The 19,193-nt window shown below is 33.2% G+C and overlaps 1 protein-coding gene across 1 annotated transcript; it reads right to left on the bottom strand.

Moving 5' to 3' along the window:
- Nucleotides 1-48: 48 nt before the first annotated feature.
- Nucleotides 49-16,646, bottom strand: LOC110848966 (organic cation transporter protein). Its single transcript, XM_022096340.2, has 10 exons — nucleotides 14,975-16,646; nucleotides 14,811-14,903; nucleotides 11,438-11,601; nucleotides 8,126-8,357; nucleotides 7,385-7,467; nucleotides 3,733-3,839; nucleotides 2,759-3,139; nucleotides 2,137-2,285; nucleotides 1,945-2,079; nucleotides 49-1,525 (listed from the first exon to the last, which is right to left on the bottom strand). The coding sequence occupies exons 1-10, from the start codon at nucleotides 15,069-15,071 to the stop codon at nucleotides 1,164-1,166; spliced, it is 1,803 nt and encodes a 600-aa protein (XP_021952032.2). The 5' UTR covers nucleotides 15,072-16,646; the 3' UTR covers nucleotides 49-1,163.
- Between the last annotated feature and the right edge of the window lie 2,547 nt (nucleotides 16,647-19,193).

The following is a 19,193-nucleotide window of genomic DNA, read 5'->3' as shown; positions in this document are numbered from 1 at the left end:
CAAGTAACAATACATTAATAGATACATAAAGTTTTTTGAAAATTCCGAAAATATTTTTCAATTTTAATTTTCTTAATCATTTTTCACTTCATTAAACAATAGAATTTTGTACTTTATCCTTACAAAATTATAAAAATTGTATTAAATAATTTTTGCAAGTTCCGATTCTCAAAATTTTCAATTAAAAATTCGAATTTATTAATCAACAAAATTTCAAATCTAAATACACTTCTTTACATATCTACAAATATTCATTCTTAATTCATCCTCTATAAAATTCATCCCACATTTCATTCCCTCTTTTTCACATCACATTAAGTACTTAATCCATAAAAACAAAATAGTCAAACTTTCACCCAAGCATACATGCCCACTTTCTCCGCCCAGCTTTCTCCTCCTCCTCCGACTTAAAACTAAAAACTTTGTTAAATGAAACCCATCAATATTTATTCTTCGTTAAAATCGATAAAAACCAGGCTTTTCTCTCATTTTACTTACTTATCGATCTCTTGTAAAACCAGGATGTATTGGATTCAAAGTATTTAAATTATGAATAATATGCATCCATCCCCTTGTTCTCCTCGCTCCTTTCTTTTGTTTACCCCAAGTTTCAAGAGGGCTCAGAAAAACGGGAAACCAATTTCTTACACGACATGAATAGTATCGAAAATACGGAGAAATTCTTAATCCTGGGGAACGTACAGAAAGAATCTAGTATTTTTCTTTACATGGAGGGGTCAAATTTGAGGTCACATCCAGCCTGTCTGACCCCTCGCCCACCTTTCTTATATTTTCGAGTGGTGGACATACTTATGTAAATATTGGGTATTAAATACTTGATGTGATTAATTTGTTGAGCTCTCGTCTCGTCGGGACAATATTGTCCCGTGGGAGGATACCTGCACGCAATGAAAGCTATTCCTTCAAATATTAAGACGCTGAATTTCTCATCAACAGGTAAATAAATATCGACATTTGTGGTCGTGGCGTGTTTCTAAATACTTGTGGAAATGTAAAACACAAATGTTCAGTAAGTATTTTTTTGTCATGAATTTTTTATATGAATTTCTTCTCCTGAATTTTTTTTACACTGGTGAAACTTTCCCTTTCGAAATAAATTAGAAATGGCGAATTTATTCAAATTATTGGAAATTTATTAATATTTAAATAGATTTTGATCTTAATTTCCTGCCCTTTTTCTTCTTCGACTTCTTTCGCTTTTCGTCGCCCTTTTTCTTGTTCTTATTGGTTTCGTTGGAATGTTTAAAGGCGTCTGGGACAAGAAGAGCTGGAAGTGGGGTCACTTTATTACCTTTTCCTCCACCACCACCACTGCTGGTGGTGCTGCTACTGTTATTATTGTTGTTGACCTTATCTTCTAATTTATGCTTATCTTGGGTTCCGGTGGTATCTTCCTTTAATTTGTCCTCTAACGGTTTTCCACTCGTTTCTCGGAGCAAGAGGGATAGCAACGCGCCCAGAAATCCTAACGTTCCAAAGGCAAAAAGAGGGAGAGAGGGCCATTCTAAAGAAAGGAATGAGACGAGGTCAAGAACCTTAAGTGACCTCTGCACTAAAATATTATCGGTACAAACTTGTCCCTAAGCTCTGGTGACGATTTTTACCCAATAATTCTTCAAGAAATTTTAGTTCTGACTGAGGTAATTTCGAATCATTTCCACAATTCGGTAACAAAATGACCCGAAACTACGGGGCAGAACATGGCTTTGAATTTCCGGGGTCACGCCTTAACACGCGATGACCTTAAGTGACCTTTGCACAGGGAATAACCTGGTAACAAAATTGATTGCCCCAAAGGTTCTGGCGAAGATTTTGGGTAAAGATTGTGAATTTCGTGAATTTCCAAGTATCAATTCCTAAAATTCGGTGACCTATCGGATAACATACACTACTAAATTAGATAAGACCTTATCTACCACTCACTCGACCCAAGATACGCAATCTGCGGTGCAATCATCCCTCCCAGCGTTGAACTCACTCTCGACACGCCAAATCCCATCGTACGAATTGATACGGGATACGATTCCACGGTTAAAACTCGTACCGCAGATCGCGCCCCTAAATTAAAATATTGTCAAAATAATGGATAACGTCTTATCAATCACGCCTTCTTACCCGCCACACACATCTTCCCGAGAAGGATGAGCGGGATGAAGATCGACTGATAAGCCCCTGGCGGACTGAACAGTTGGATAAATCCGACCGGAAGAAAGAACAAGGCGGAAATTCCGGTGAAGGCGAGCAGCGCTTTGCGACGTCCCAATCTATGGATTGGATAAGATAAGCGCATGATAAGCACAAGAGTGTGAGTGTAGGAAGATTGTCACCCATAAAAATAAGGAAATTAAGTTGCAAACATTTAACACTTTACTAGTTTTAACGCCATTAAAATAATTGCAAATAAATAATAAATTAACAGTTTTTAATTAGATTTGGTCAATCAGAAAGGGCAAATTTTTCTGTACCAAGGAGTGAGATTTTCATTTTTCAAAAATTTTAAAACACCAACCAAGTAAATATCAAAATTTTTACGGCTTTTTTATTGCAATTCTTCGCCACATAATTTTAAAATTTCGGAATTTTTCACTCGATTTGCAGAAACTTTAGACACGCCATCATGTCAGCGCCCTTAGCCATGACCGGGATTCGCCATGTTTTTTAACTCCAAAGACCATAATGAGTTGCATTCTTAAAAGACAATCTTTTGCTCAGATAAGCCCTCAGATAAGCCCCTCACCTATTATTTACCAACAACGCTGCCCTGAATCCTATCGCGTCCACGCCCCCCATCAGCACCGTCATGAGGTAGGGATCCACCCCAAAGTTCCGAATGTTGTAGCTCAGCCCGAAGTACGTGAACGCCCAGCAGAACCAGATTCCGATGAAGATTAACGTTTTCCGGCGGATGCTGGGGCGACGAAATAGGTCGAGATACGAGTAGCGCACCGTGGCGCCACCGCCGGCGGCGCGGCTCTCCTCGTCGCCAATCTCTTTCAGCACAGCGACATCCCGCCGCCGCAACTTGCGCCCGTTTATCCTCGCAATGTACGAGAGGACGGAGGCCGCTTCGGTGTAACGTTTCTGACGGAGAAGCCAGCGTGGTGATTCGGGCAGGAATCTGGACATGGACAAATTAATAGGTAGCAATATAAATTGCAAATATTTTCAGACATAGTTTTGCCTTAATTTTTTTGCAAAACGTAGTTGAATTTAAAATAAAAACTTTCCCGATTCACTCATTTAAAATCTTTTCCCACATGTGCAAAATCCTTTATGAATTAAATTCGTAAAATATTCTCTTATTTAAATTTGCAAAATTATACTTGTAAAATGGTTTCCAACTTGGCCAAAAAATAAATTATACTTGTAAAATTGTTCTTGAATAAAAAAAACTTTCCTGTTTCACGCTATTGAAACCTCTCAAATGTAGAAAATCATTTATGAATTAAATTCGTAAAATATTATTTAAATTTTTTGCAAAATACTAATTTTTTGCAAAATACTAGTACTTCCTAGTTTAAGTTTGCAAAATCTTTAGCCAGACTTCCGGTTCACCTAAAATAATTTATGTGTATCTTTACTAAACTTGAAATTCTTTTGTGACTTCCAACTTGGCCAAAAAAAATCGTAAAACTTTTGGAATTACAAAGCTATTTATTAGTAACAAATTTCGAATTTTCTTATAAAACTTTTGACAAACGATTTCCTTACGGATAGACGAACAAGACAGTGACGAAGGGGAACGTCGTGGCCCAAAGGAGTAGACGCCAAGGTCGGATGAAATATGCCAACACGCCCAGAATCATTAGACCCTCGCCCTATAGAAAAGTTAACAGCTTTTTAAAATACAAAATCTTATCAAATTGCACGCAAAAAGTTTCTGAAGTTTTGAATTTCTTTCAATTTCACATAAAGAAAAACTATCAAGTCACCATTTTTTAGCCCTTGATACAAGTTGGATGCAAAAAAAAATCATGTATTTCACATTCGTTTCAATGTATGAAAAAATAACTTTAAAATTCAGGATCACTAACATTAAAAAATTTCTTAATTATTTTTTGAAACATAATTTTAAAATTTCCATATTTCAAAAACCATCATATTGTACTTCTTATCTTGGAGTAACTAAACCTAATTGTAATTTAAATAGTCCACATTTGAAAATTTGATTTCTGGCTTAAAAACTTTACATTTACATTTACTAATTTTAAATTTCCCAAATCGTCCTAATGCAAAAATTACAAATTTTTAGATTTACGAGTTTAGATTTACCGAAACGCTAATTTAAGGTGAATTTCCTTGTGATAAGTTTGCACAAATTCGTAGCCTGAATTTTGATGTGAATCTAGTAAATCGTTAATTATGAACATTTAAACACTTTAAATAACCTAAACTTTCGTCCCAATTTGATTTTTGGAAATGTTTAAACATTTCGTACACGATTTAGGACATTTCCTAACTTTGCATCAAATAAATAAATTTACTATTGAAAAATTATGGATTTCACGTCAACTTTGTAACTACGTAACTGCGTCAAGTTTGTAAGGTTACACATTCTTGACGTGAGTTGAGTTTGTAGCTTATCAGAAATTTTTTTGCAAAAAAAAGTCGCGTATGTGCAATCTTGATTTCAACTGAAAATGCAAATATCAAATACTTGAATTATTTACGAACTCTTGTTTACGAATCGACAACTGCTTTGTTTTTTAAGTGCGTAAATTTCGTAAAAGTTCTTAACTCAAATTTCCTTAGAAATGCATGTAAAAGTTTGTAAGCTTACAAACCTTACACAGTTACGAAGGTTACAAACGCTGGCGTGAAACGTTCCCTCAACTTAATTAACCCGAAACCTATTTACAACTTCGAGCTGGTCAACCCTTTTAAATTTCTTGCCTGGGTGGAATTAAATATTAAACCTTTACAAAATTAAATATCTCGCTTAAAACGCTTAATAAAAACGCTTTTTACAACAAAACTGCATCACTCAAATCCATTCAATTTCTATTAGTTTTTTTATACAACTAAAAATTTAAAAAATTATACACTTACAAATTCCAGATTATTTTATTTTTCAAATTTTGACCCAAATTTTGGGGAAGAAAAAAGACTAAGACTTTTGAAATTACTGCATAATTATTCAAAAAATTATGTAGGAATACAATTTTATACTTCTCAAACCCGTTTTTATCATAAATTTTACATATTTATGAATTTAGAAAACAATTGAAACAATTATTTCTAATTGTGCTAAGTTTTAAGTTTTAAAACTGCCATTGAAAAGTTAACATCAGAGATCCGAGAGATGCGTTATCTGACTGAAATTTACTGGTTTGAACATTTTATACGGGATCCAAATTTTATATTTACAAAATTGTATTTTTAACGCTACATCTTATACTAATCATTATATTTTTTCCAGGGATTACAAAAATTGTAAGAAAAGTTGTAGTCATATAAAAAATTCAAAACTTTAATAATCATATTTTGATCCATATTTTGAATTTAAAAAAACTAATTTATTTTTAATCGGCCCATTTTTTTAACTAATTGGACAATAATTTTATACAGTTTTAAATTTTTCAAATTAGTTTTTAGACAAGATTTTACACATTTTGGAAATAATTACAAGAATAATTTTCAATTTTTAAACAAAGTTAAAGAAATTAATACCAATTTCTGATCCAACAAATCTAATTGTTAATGAAATCATTTGAAAAACTTATAAATATTATCTGGCTTAAAAACTAGACAAAATTTAGTTTAACTTGTCTGCAATTAATTTCACAAACCATTTAAAAAAGGCAAATGTTATATCGGGCAAAATATTTTGCTTTTTCATGTCGCTAACAAAGTACACCTGTCAAAATTCAGGATAAACCTTGGTAAAAATCACGTTTCAATTTCAATTTTTCCAGTTAAAAACTTGACAAAATTTTATACTTATTTCTCAAATCGTGGTTTTACAAAAGTTTAAAATGACAATTCAACCAATCACAATTTTCCAATCAATTAAACCTCTCCTATAAATTTATTTTGGGGTTACAGTGACATTAATTTTGGCATATTTATTCCTCTAATGGTAATAATATCTCGCGAAAAATTCAAATATTTCAAACTTTTTTTATTTCCTGGATTACAACCTTTTAGAAATTTTACACTTCTCAATTTTCCTTTTAATTCGAAATGACATGCTAATTTTTTTAAATTAATTTTTCGTGCTACAAATAGCATTAGCATAATTATGAACACCGAAAATATTATTCAGCAAATTAAGCTACTTAATTGCAATTTGTATCGAACAAACAATTTAAAAATTTAGTTGTATCAAAAACGTGCAAAATATGTAACGGATATTTTTCGGATCTATATAGTTTAAACCACTTCAAAAACTCCAAACTATTTTATTTGGGATAAAAACTTGACAAAATGTAATTTAAAAATTCTTAAATTAATTTCACTTTTAGCATCCCTGTCAAATATCATGCTAAATATTTAGTTTTTCATTTCATTAAAAAATACACATCCAAATTCAGGGTAAACCTTGGTAAAAATCTCATTTTAATAATTCCTTAACAATTTCGGAGATTAAAACTTCAAACTAAATTTTATATTTGTTAAGTCGTGATTTTAAAGAATTTCAAAAAGTAAATTCAACCCATCAGATTTTTTCAATCTAGCAAACAACTCAATTATTAATTTCTTTTATACTCAGCAACACATTCATCTAATGCCAAATATTAAAGAAAAGAGTATTGTTGAAACGAGCGATTTAATAATATGCAAAATATCTCTTTTCTGAAATTTGCGATTGTTTCCAATTTTCTATCTTTATGTTTTTAAGTAATTTTCCAAATTTTTCTAGTTTTTCGTGACGTTAAAACATCCGAAATGAATGCGAATTAAAATTACAAATGATTCCTCATAATTTTCACCCATAGATATATGTATATTGTCAAGTTCAGTATGCTAATTACAAATCTACGTTTTCACATTATTAGAGTTGAGTCGGTTAGCAACTTTTCTGATTTATCTGAACCGAACCCGAATTTTTCGGTTGAAAAAATATTCATCCGAACCGGATCCGAATTTTTCGGTTGAAAAATATCCATCCGGTTCGGACGGATACTTTATCTAAAAGTCAGACATCCGAATCAACTCTGCTCATAAGACATAGATTTCGTTATTATATATACTGCTGAACACCCATCTTGTTGAACTTAAACCGCTTATTGATTCACATAAAATATTTTGCTGGTCTTTAAACTTTACAAAAATTTAAACTTCTTAAATAGCAGAAATAGCTTTTTTAAATGTGCTTCTAAAAAAATCTCTAATTTTAACTTTCAAAAATTAAATTTCTTACCAAAGGACCCAAACAGCCGCCGAGTTGACGCCATCTCGGCGTTAAGAATTCCATCGTATAAATCCCATTTAGCGAAAAATATCCTAAAATTCAATTCTTAATTATGATAGGTTAAATATTATTTTGTATGGATAGCTTGTTGATAAACCATTAAACGCTTATCGATAAATCATTAATAGCTTATCAGAGGTGGTCAAAATATATTTTCCAAAATCCAATATTCTTTAGCTCCATTCTTCCTAAGGGCATGGATTTCGGAGGCTGCTAAGAAAAAAGTCGAGAATCTACATGAAGAAGGAAACACTCACATGAAAATGCAAGTTTTCTGATTAAATTAACTTCTGGTAACACTGTAAAATCCGTAAATTCTGTAAACTTTCAAACTTCTACAAAATTTTACAAAATTTCTGAAGAAAATTTGCTTCCAAATTTTTGTAAACTTGGTCAGATCAAGGGAGTTTATTTATTATAGCTCGTAAAATTATCTTACAAACCGCACGGATTTTACAAAGTTATCAAGCTCTGCGTGACTCACTGTTTTCACGATTTAAAAATACAAGTATTTTGACCATGATAAAATGTAAATTTCTTAAAAAAATATCGATTTTAGCTCAACTTCTGCCTTTTTCCATGTTGATTCTCATCCTTTTTAGCTGTACAAGCTCGTGAAGAACGGATCTCAAAATACTAAATCTTCTCAAAATATTTTGACCATCTATGTTCCTTATTTGATCACATCACCTGCCAACCCGATCCCGCAGATGAATCTTGCCACCGCAAAAACGTACGGATTCGGCGCCACGGCGGAGACGGATTCGCCCACCGTCATGAGAACCATGAGGCCCAAAAAGGTCACCTTTCTCCCGTACCAGTCCGATATCTGGGGCGGAATTGTGTTCCCGAAAAACATCCCGAACATCTGAATCGTCGTGATGGACGCGGTCACCCAGGATTTGGAGCAGATCAAATCCCACTAGAGAAAAAAATCAGTAAAAAATTATAGGATGCCGTTCAAAAACGGCGATCACAAAATTTAATGCGATTTTTTTTTTGCAAAAATATTGGATACTTGAGTAAAAATTCGATGGATTTTGTGACAATTAACAGTTTTTAAGTAAGCGAGAGTATACATAATCAAGTGTGAATTTTTGCAGCAAATCTAAAGTTTAGACGCCAAAATAAAATTTTCTGAAATCCTTAATGCCAATTCGTTCTTTAGATTCTTACGTAAAAAATGATTTTTTACAATTTTTTAAAAATTAATTTTAATATTCCCACTGGGAATATTAAAATATCACTGGGAATTTCAGTGATATTTTAGGAAAATTTTATCATAGCAAAAGCATAAATAACGAGAAACTACATATTTATTTCTATGTTGCTGCGATTGTGCACTAAATTATTATTAAACGCGATTATTCTTGAATCAATTTAAATTCTTTAATTATTTATTCTCAATAATTGTAACGTTAACGTGTCAATGTGAGAATTGATTTAAAATTTTGAAAGTTTGTCACTTCGTTTTCATTATTTTTAGCCATTTTGTGTACCTTTTTTTGCAATTAATTGATAATTTTGTGTAGCAGTTCATGTCGTATATTTTGCCAAAATTTCACTAGGTAATGATTTAGGTGAAGGTTTTCGTAAAAATTAAATACGATTTCTTACAACAATTGTAAAGTTTATGTCAAAATGAGAATTTTTTAAAATTTGTAATCCATATATGATATTGTTTGAAGATTGGTAATAATTCGGGATTTACGGTTTTGACCAGGTATACAAATTTGTTATTTAGATTCGCCGTTTTTTGCGAATTTTTCACAAAATTCGCAAATAATTTTATAAATTAATTTATGTGATATTTAATCCCAAAATCTCACTGGCAATCACAATTATTTAGGAAAGTGCGATTATAATTATAACTCCTAGGTTTAATAAGAGTTTGTAAAGTTTTCGTGCCAAATTGATATTTTTTAGGCCTTTTAAGATGGCCTTATAGATTTACCAAGATGTCTGTCTGTCCGTCCGTCTGTGCGTCCGTCTGTGCGCACGATAACTCTCTTTAAACAAAAGCTATCGACTTGAAATTTTGCACACTTCATCTTCGGGTCAAAAGTAAGGATGAGTTCGGAGATGGGCATGATCGGTCAAGTAATTGGCCGGTGGGGGTCATTTCCATCCAAATGCGTTGCCCTTAACTACCAAGAATCTTTAGAGCAGGTTAAATTATTTAAGTGTAAGTAAAATATTTGTAGCTTGAGAAATATCTATAGTAATAATTTTAAGTAATTTTAGTATGAAGATTGCGACTGACCTCAAAGCGTTTAAATTGGAGTGGAGTTTCAGAAATTTTAAACCTGGGAGACCCGATAGGGTGACCCGACGGATTTCTAAAATTTGTAGTAGGTAGTTGAAATTTGGAACAAAGGTTGCTAGTGGATTGTAACAGACAAAAATGAATTTAGGTTGGAAAAATTTTAATCTTGATGGACCCTATGGGGTGACCCATACTGATTTTTCAAAATCGTCATATCGAAGTGAAATTTGGGAGAGAGGTTGCAAATGGGTCTTAATGGAACAATATGAAATGAAATTGGTAAAATTTATATCTGATGCGGTTATCCATATCTATTTTTAGAAATTGCGTTAAAAACATGAAATCCGGCACGGTAATACTTACAATTAGTGGCTTCTCATCAAAGAATTTGAAATTAAAAGTTAGCTAACAAGGGATACTTTCGAGGTGATAGTCGTGTCCAGGGTACCACTCATTGGTCTAAATGTTTTTTGATCGAGTGTTTCTCACGGGTTCGGGTTCTTACTTCGGGTTTCGGGTTCGGATCGGGTTTGGGTCCTGCTTCGGATACGAAATTTTTGAACCCGAAACTTTCGGGTTCGGGTTCGGGTCCGAGAAATGTGATCCCAAAATTTCGGGTTCGGGTCGGGTTCGGGTTCCGACTAAGAACCCGAAACCCGAACCAACAAGAACTTTTTGCCACAACGAACACGAAAACATTAAAAAAGAAAATAAAGTGTTAACCAAACTTGCTACGACGGTTATGCTGCAGTAATTCATTAAATAATTCAAATTTTTAATTGTCGTAACTTCTTTTCACAAGTGTCTTCAATTAGTGTTATGGTTTGAATATTAAAATAAAATATATTTTTTATCAAAAATTTGCAAAATATTTAGCTTGAGCTTACTTTAATATTGGAAACTTGAAACTGAAAATCATTTTCAGTTTTCAACTGATTTAAAAATTTCTGAATGTCACGGAAAGCCATTATTCATGGTCGATTTTTTGAGATTGCATTATTATGGTCAAGGAATTAAGAGTTATGTACTTATGCAGAAATGTGCTTAATTATAATTCCTCGGTCATATTTACAGAAGTATTGTTTGTTTGAAACCTTCCAAAGAATTTTTAGCTAAAAAGCCAGTCACCCCTTAAAGTTAAAATATATTCGGGTTTTTCGGGTTCGGGTTTCGGATTTGATCCGCCAGTTCGGGTTCGGATCGTTGCAAACGGGTTTCGGGTTCTTCGGGTTCGGGTTGCCCTCAAGTTTCGGATCAGTGGCATCGGGTTCGGGTTCGGGTTTCGGATATGCAAGAACCCGACCCGTGAGAAACACTAACCCATCTTCGAACTCGGTCGATGCCCAGATGCATGTCTGTATCAAATTTGGTAAAATTCAGCCTACTCCTTCGAGAGTTATGGAAAGACAGACAGACGGACAGGTCGATTACATAAGCCCTAGTCCGGGCTAAAAATTATATGCCAATCGTTCATTAGAGTCTGGCTTTTATGTAATAATGCCGTCTTAAAAGGCCCCGCAAAGTTGCTTGGAGTAGGTTTTTAATTTGTAACCTGTTTTAATTATCAAAGAAGATTAACGGTCATCTAATCAAGTAAAATTAGATCGATTAGATGGATTCATAGGATTTTGTTTTGACGACAACTTATTTATTCTCGAATAATCGCTAAATTCCCAGAAATTTAGTGTTCAAAATTTCCTCATCAATATTTCCTAAAAATTTAATTCACTTCTTACCTCCGCCACGATGGTGTACGGAGGGGCTGACCGAGTTCCGTTACTGCAAGCTGTGCAAACTTCACTCGACGTCATCATCGTGGTGTGAACAATGGAGGATAATGATAAGTTGTTATCGCTAACGTCCATTTCAAAATCGCAATGCCAAACGGCGGGGACGCCACCTGTTTCGGAAATAAAATCATGAAAAGTTACATATGCAAAAAACATGGGATTGAAAAGAAGTTGCAAAAATCCATCAAAATTGGTAATTTCTCCTCCATTCTTCCCCCATCTGATTATTTACAAGTTTAATTATGCACCAGTCATAATTGTTATAAGCGGATGCAAACTATACAAAATAATTGAAAAATTTATAAACTCTTCAATAGTATACAAAGTGAGAGAAAATTATGTTTTCCTTGATTTCGATTTGCATGCTATGAAAGAAATTGCAAAAATTCATAAAAATTTGCCATTTTATTTTCAAACCGTTGCTGACCTGAGTATAATTGTAATTACCCAACAGTTATAATTTCCGCATATGGGATTCAAAATGGTCAAGAAATATGCGAAATATGTAATAGGGATGACATTTGGTTTTTGATTTTTCCTGAAAAATTTATAGCGAACGGAACGGGAATTGATGTTATATTATGATGCAGCATATGTTGGTGCATGTGCATGCCAAATTTCGCATCTCTAGGTCAAAGTTTAAAATTTCACATGAATCAGTGCAAAAGTAGGGAAGAGCGCGTGCACGCTCGATTCCCAGCAAAACAGGACTTTTTGTCCGGGCCAGAATCCCACTCAACATCAGTACTTTTGATAAAAAAAAGTAAAAATGTGAATTTTAGGTATTTTTAGACAAATTTAAATTTTTAAGTTCAACTCCCTGAGTATAGTCTTTATACTCCAATATTTTTAACGTTTTCGTGTAACGTGGTGAAGTTATTGTATTTTTTTTAATTGAATTTTTTATCGTTTTACAAATCACAGAGTATAAAGTCATTACACGTAATTAAAAAAACGTGGAAAAACCTACATGTGTTTAAATATTGTTGAATATTTGAAAATTAATTTGCTGGAGTAAAAACTTGACAAATTTTAAATTTTCTTAAAAATTTTACAGTATAAAATTTCAAGTTTTTTGAAAAATTAACTGGTTATGATATTTTGATACTAAAATAAACTCCGTTTCACTCTATCGTGGAACGGAGTTTAACATGAGAACTGTCCATCAGATGGCTTTAAGTATAAAATTCTATAATAGTAAAAAATAGCTTTAATAAACCTGGTAAATATTTGATCACAAGAAAAACTGTTTGTAAAAATGATAATGAAAATAAATAGAATCATTAACCAATAAAGAAGTCAGTTCAGTTTTTTTTAATTTCCTGTCCGAAAATATACCTAAAATTATTGTATTCGTAAAAAAAAGTACTTTTCTACTACGGACGCCAAAATGTAACAACTATTTTCAAGCGCAGTTTTAAATCATTCAGAACAAATTATCTGTATTGAGACAATTCACGTCAACCTTTGATAACCACGTAAACTAATGTGCGAGACTTACAAACTTTTGACGAAACTTAGGAACACATCGAAGGCAATTTTTGCTTCCGGTGTTACAAAACCTTACGAAGATGTGAGGCATTTTTTTTAGTTTGCTGATCTTCATAAGTTACGAAGGTTGACGTGAACTGCCTCATAATTTCGTGACCTTGACCTAACGACTTTGAACCTTTTCCCTTGTCATGCCACATTTTGTTTATTTCAGGGTCTATATATTTAAGACCCAGGAAAGGTTTTGGGAATTTACAGATAAATCGGGTTTCCCATCAATTTTGTCTTCTATATTAGAGCAAATCTCAACTTGCTCTACAGGGTCTGGCACTTTGGTGGATACGAATTTGACCTTGAATAACCCCAGAACAGTTTGTCGTAACGGTTCAAAATTTTGAGCAGCGGAGCATGTTATCCTCAAATAGTTGTGTGCAAAAATTCAACTCTCTACTTTCAAAAATGCCTCCCCCACAGCCCCCAGAAGCTGAGACAGTAATTTCAACTTGTTCTAGAAAAAATCTCGCCCGTGTTTGCAAAAAATGTTATTTAAATTTTCTGTTCAGGAATAAGAGTGCGTTATTGGTGACAATTGACGAAGCACTATTTTCCCTATAAAATACTAATTGGGTCCGAAGAGCTTACTACACGACAAATGCCGAAAAAAATCAAGGAATTTGGTGCTTTTCATTGAGGAGAACTTTTGTAAACAGTTTATGGTTGTGGGTGCAATGTCGGGCCGTGGTGTCCTCCCACCTATCAAAGTTCCCCAAAAAGTGAGCGTATCTGCAAAGCACTATGTGGACCGTGTATTAAAACCACTTTTAGAATAATATTTTCCCAAATAGCACGGTAAAAAAATAAAGAATGTGATTTTTCATCATGACGCAGCGTCTTCATAAACGGCAAAGTTGACCCAAGATTATGTAAATGACCTTGAACCTAGATTCGGGATAAAAATCACTTCGAATAGTGAAATACCTGTAAAATGCCCTGACATAAGTCAAATAGACTTTTTTGGGTTCTAAGACTTGAAAATAAATTTTTTTCTGCTGAGACCGAATTTTTTAGCCGGAGTTTGGAAAAAGTTAAAATGACTGTCTCAACTTCTGGGGGCTGTGGGGGAGGCATTTTTGAAAGTAGAGAGTTGAATTTTTGCACACAACTATTTGAGGATAACGTGCTCGTCTGTTCAAAATTTTGACCCGCTACGACAAACTGTTCCGGGGTTATTCAAGGTCAAATTCGTATCCACCAAAGTGCCAAATCCTTCTGTAATGAAGTTGTAAAAAAATATTGAGGGTATTCGTTATTTCTTCCTATCCGTAGTATCGTAAAATAGTTTACGAAGATAAAACAAGGGGTCAGCTTTCGTAAAAATCGTAAGCGTAGTAACGCGATTTTCGATGAGAAAATCTTACGACGCTTACAAAATCTCGTAAGCGTCGTAAGTTATTTTACGATACGAAGAATACTAAGGATACGAAGAAATAATGAATACCCTCATTGTTTAATCTTGCACGAAATTTTCAGACATCAATATTTTCCCTATTATTTGAAAAATACGTAAATCTTTAAGATGTTTTTTTTAGAGCATTTCATAAATATTTTAACGATATTAGGCACATTTTTTGAAGAAATTTGACAATAAGGAACACTATATTCACGTCATTACTTTTATGTTTTTTTCGTATAATTTCGCTAATACGTATTTTGACGGTTTAAAAAAAATATTAGATGGATATTTCAATGTTTTTTCGTAAATATGTATCTACAAATCCGACCGCTGATAATCTGCCAATTTTAATAACAAGAATAATTAATTTCTTACCCACAAAGACCGGAACGAATGCCAAGAACCCGGAAGGAATCTCATAAAATAGCACAAATAGGAGAAGTAGGCCTTGAAATCGGCCAAATCCACCTGCACAAATATTTGTTTAAAAAAATTGAATTTCCTTCTCATGAATTTTTGAAATATCCAAAAAATATTACCAATCTGTTCCAAAACATCTTCGAACGTCTTGGGTAAATTTTTACCATCGTCAACGTCAGATTCCGCCTCGTAGTCGAGATGCTTCTTCTTTGTCATGATTTTCTCGAAGAAATTAAGCCAAATTTATGTTATGCAAATTTCTTTAAAATCTTTTTGCTAAAATTTCAGTGGTTTTTGCAACAAAATTGCATGCAGACTATGCAATGTGTGGGATTTAAAGCGTCCAAAATTTATCCCAAACTAAAACTGGGCAAGTCACTCGAATTTATTTTGCTAATTTGTTTTGCAAAATTGCAGTTTTTTGCCAAAATTTCTATTTTTGCCACCAACAAACCGAACCCAAATGTGTCCCAAAAATTTCGTCCAAAATTTTTATTTCCAATTTATTTGCAAAATAAAATTTGCAATAATTTTTTTTGCAAACCTACTTATCCCACTGGCTAACTAACCAAGAAGTCGAATTAGGGGATTCAAACTAACCGAAAACTGGGTGACCTGCCTCGTAAAAAGCAAAACCAGTCCAGGATTCATACTGGTAATAAAAGTAAAATTGTCTCCCCGTGGTTGGTGAAAGCGACCCAATGAATTAATTGGTGAGAAGCAACCTTGAGACGGCAAAAAATGATGGAAGGCATTCCAAAATAATGGATTTCGTGTGTCTCGTGAAAATATGTACACATGTGAGACCTCACCCATTAAGAACGTCACCCAAGATTTGGTTTCATACACTTTTTGCACATTTTTTGTACTGGCAAAAATTTGCAAAAAGATTAGCTTGGAAATAGGAGCTTTTTTGCAGCAAAATTCAGGGTTTTCCAAATACAAAAAAAATTATTGCGTCATGGAACACAAATTTCCATAAAGAACGTCACCCAAGATTTGATTTCTTTTTAACCTTTTTCCACATTTCTTGCACGGCGCTTCAAGAAATCATAGTAAGACATGCAAATAATTAGCATGGGAATGAAAGCGCTTATTTGCAACAAAATTCAGGATTTATGATATGCCAAAAAAACGTATTGCGTCATGGAGTACAAATTTGTACCAGCTTCTTTTTATCAAAAAGTTTATAAACATTTTGTGCTAATAAAATTGATTTTGAAAATTTTTAAACTTTGCCAATGACAAAGTTGGAAAAATGACAAATTGTCATGTTTCCACTCCAGTCCTGAGGTTAGGAAATGTTAAGAATGTTGAGTAATTAATAGGTTAGTAAGGTCCCATTCATGCCCGTTTCTGATCAGAAAATCAAGGATAATTCCCCCAAAAAATTTTTGTTTCAATTTTTCGGCAAAATTTTAGCTGAAAACAGACCGACAAATTTATAAAATTAGTTTGCAAATATTTAGGAAGCTAAATTTGCTAAATTCGCGTAAGCAAATGTACATAATTTCTGCACGGCCTCTTCCCGTAGTAAATGGCATTATCACATATCGTACGTAATTTGATTCCTCCTTAATTTTCACTTTATAGCGAAACTGCATTTCTTTCCTCTACCTTCAATTGCAAAAGTTACGTGATTGATGCTTACGCGATGAATTAAAGATGCCCGACATGATTCTCGCGTGTTGTTATATAAGTCGATTTACGTGTAGTAATCAAGTCCAAAAGTGGACACAATTTTGCGTAAGAAAATTGGAGAGGTGGGCTAAATACTTGGTCAAAATTATTCAAGCAATGCTTAGTAACTTTGTAAAATGCACAAAACCCGTAGATTTGCAAACTTTTACAAAACTGTAGAAATATTTTGAAGGAAAATTAGCTCACAATTTTTCCAATTAGTCCTTACTCCAATCTCTGTATTTCGTAAAAGTGTATAAAATTAGTTTACAAAGGTTATCAATTTTAGAAAGTTACCAAGGACTCATTGTCAGTCAATGAGATCTTGTATGCAAATGTGATTAACCGTTCAAATACGGATGATGCCATCCCCTTTATCTTGTCGCTTTTAAAAGTATTATCGATTTAAACACAAATTTTTGCTGACGTGTAAACTTTACAAAAGTCTAAATTTCTTAAACATCAGAAAACTTTATATATTTCGAAAAAAAAAATATTTCGAAAAATCTCAATATTTTCTGCCAAAGGACCCAAACACCCGTCAAGTTGACACCATCCCGGCGTTAGGAATTCCATCGTGAAAATCCCGTTTATCGAAAAATATCTTAATATTTAATTCATCACAATGCATTAAATGAAATATAAATCGGCACTTATTGATCATTAATCGTTTATCCAGAATTTATCAAAGAAGTGGGTACCACAGTCACAAAAAAGGTAGAAAATCTACATGAAGAAGACAACAGTCCTACGAAAAGTCATGTTTTATGAATGAAATTAACTAATTGTTTTCGCGATAAAAAAAATATACGTATTTTCATCGAAAAAAGATAATTTCTTCACAAACAACATGAATTTTCATTCGATTTCTGTGTTCTCCACGTAGATTCTGTTTTGGGGGCTTTAACAGCTTTACAATTCCAAGTCCTTGGAAAAATGGAGCTCAGAATACGGATTTTTTTCAAGTATTTTACCCACCTTTGCACCACATGTAGCTCCATTTATGCTTCACTTTCTTGCTAACTAATGCCATTCTGAAACTTAGCATTTAACACAGTCGCAGGCACCTGAAGTATAAACACAGTTCGAAGATAAGGACAGTTTCAACTGACAGGAGAAGCTTCTCCCCACGCGTTTCTGGTCATAAATTCAAGAAGAAATTGTGCGTTTTGTGCGTCCATTTTGTTTAAAAATGGTCACATCCTTACCGTGCTGTCAATCAATGTTGGGAAAAATAGGGACAAAATTGCTCCAGAATTGCAGAAACCGATGCAACGCCATTTTTTGCCAAAGTTTGATGACAATATCGAAATTTGTAAACCAGTATAAATAAAATTGTGCACAAAAGATGGTAAACTTGGTTATGCTCGAATAGAATTTTTGAAAACTTGCAACGTTATTGAGTTGCAAACACCCGAGCGAATGAGACAGGTATTAATTGATAATTATGGAAAATTTGTAAATTTCATAAAATAATTTTACAAATTTTTACAACATAAAGAGACGCTCTCGATCTGAATAAGTTTACAAGAATTTGGAAGCTAATTTTCCCTTCGAAATATTTGTAAAATTTAGTAAAATTTTGGAAGTTTAGGGATTTAACAAAGTTACCGGCCTGCGTGAATTTCCTCAATTTTTCCTCATTCAAATTTTATAAACGACGACTCAATTTTACCCCCAAATTTTTTTAAATAGAGCAATCTGCACTTTCTCCATCAAATTTCAAGCACTTTGTGTCAAAAAAAGGTCGTTGAAAAAAATTGTTACGATTATTTCTGTCCCCAGAATTTAATTGGATACATAACATTTCACTTTCTTCATGTCGTCATTCCCATCAATCAAATCAATCCAATCGAAACGACACGCAATCCACAACCAACCAACAAAGTGACAGGCAGACAGCATTTCCATCCAAGCAGCAGGTCGTTATGCTTTCCTTTCCCTGAAATTCCTTACCATCGATCATTAAGAGAAAGTCTCTGACCAACAAAAGTCAGGGTTTCTTAAAACACCGCCGTGTTGTTAAAGAAATTTATTTTTATTGGTTTTCTGTGTGAAATTGTGAAATTTTGGGAATTAACGAGTCCCTCATTAATTTAGTATTGCGTTCAGAAATATATAGTGATTTTAGTTTCAGAAATTTTCAATTCTATGTGAAAATTTATGTTTTCCTTTCCCTTCAATTCGTTAGGAGAAAGTCTGACCAAAAAATTTACAGGGTTTCTTAAAATACCATATTTTTTACGGAAACTTGTTTTACTCCGTCTTATAAATCTGAAAATTAACACATCACAGGTACATTTGTTAAGCAAGAATAAGTATTTCAAGAATATGGAAATATTAACAAATCCATATTTTGAAAAAAATATTTCAGAAATCTGGCCAATTTGTAAACACTTACACATGAAGAAAATTAAGGTCATGAAAAAGACAAACGTATATTTTTAATTAAGTTTAAATTACATCAGAAATATTTACTATGATTTTCTAAACTCTATATCAAAAATTAAAAAAAAAAATCACATTGCACATAACCAAAAAAAGACATTTCCCCCAAATAACATGAAAAACAAATTGCACGAAAAATTTAAGAAAACAGGTACGAAAGGAAACCCTGTGAATAGTGTGGATGGCAACGGTGAAAGTGAGTATGGGACC

Source organism: Folsomia candida, unplaced genomic scaffold (genome assembly GCF_002217175.1).
Source record: "Folsomia candida strain VU population unplaced genomic scaffold, ASM221717v1 Fcan01_Sc004, whole genome shotgun sequence".
Taxonomy (NCBI): domain Eukaryota; kingdom Metazoa; phylum Arthropoda; class Collembola; order Entomobryomorpha; family Isotomidae; genus Folsomia; species Folsomia candida.
This window is presented reverse-complemented; position numbering and strand designations above follow the sequence as displayed.

Coding starts and splice junctions, on each gene's coding strand:
- LOC110848966 (XM_022096340.2), bottom strand. CDS start 15,071: ATGACAAAGAAGAAGCATCTCGACTACGAGGCGGAATCTGACGTTGAC. Junction 3,840..7,384: donor GCGGCTGTTTGGGTCCTTTG/GTAAGAAATTTA, acceptor ACTTTTCTATAG/GGCGAGGGTCTAATGATTCT. Junction 2,080..2,136: donor CGGGAAGATGTGTGTGGCGG/GTAAGAAGGCGT, acceptor ATTTTAATTTAG/GGGCGCGATCTGCGGTACGA.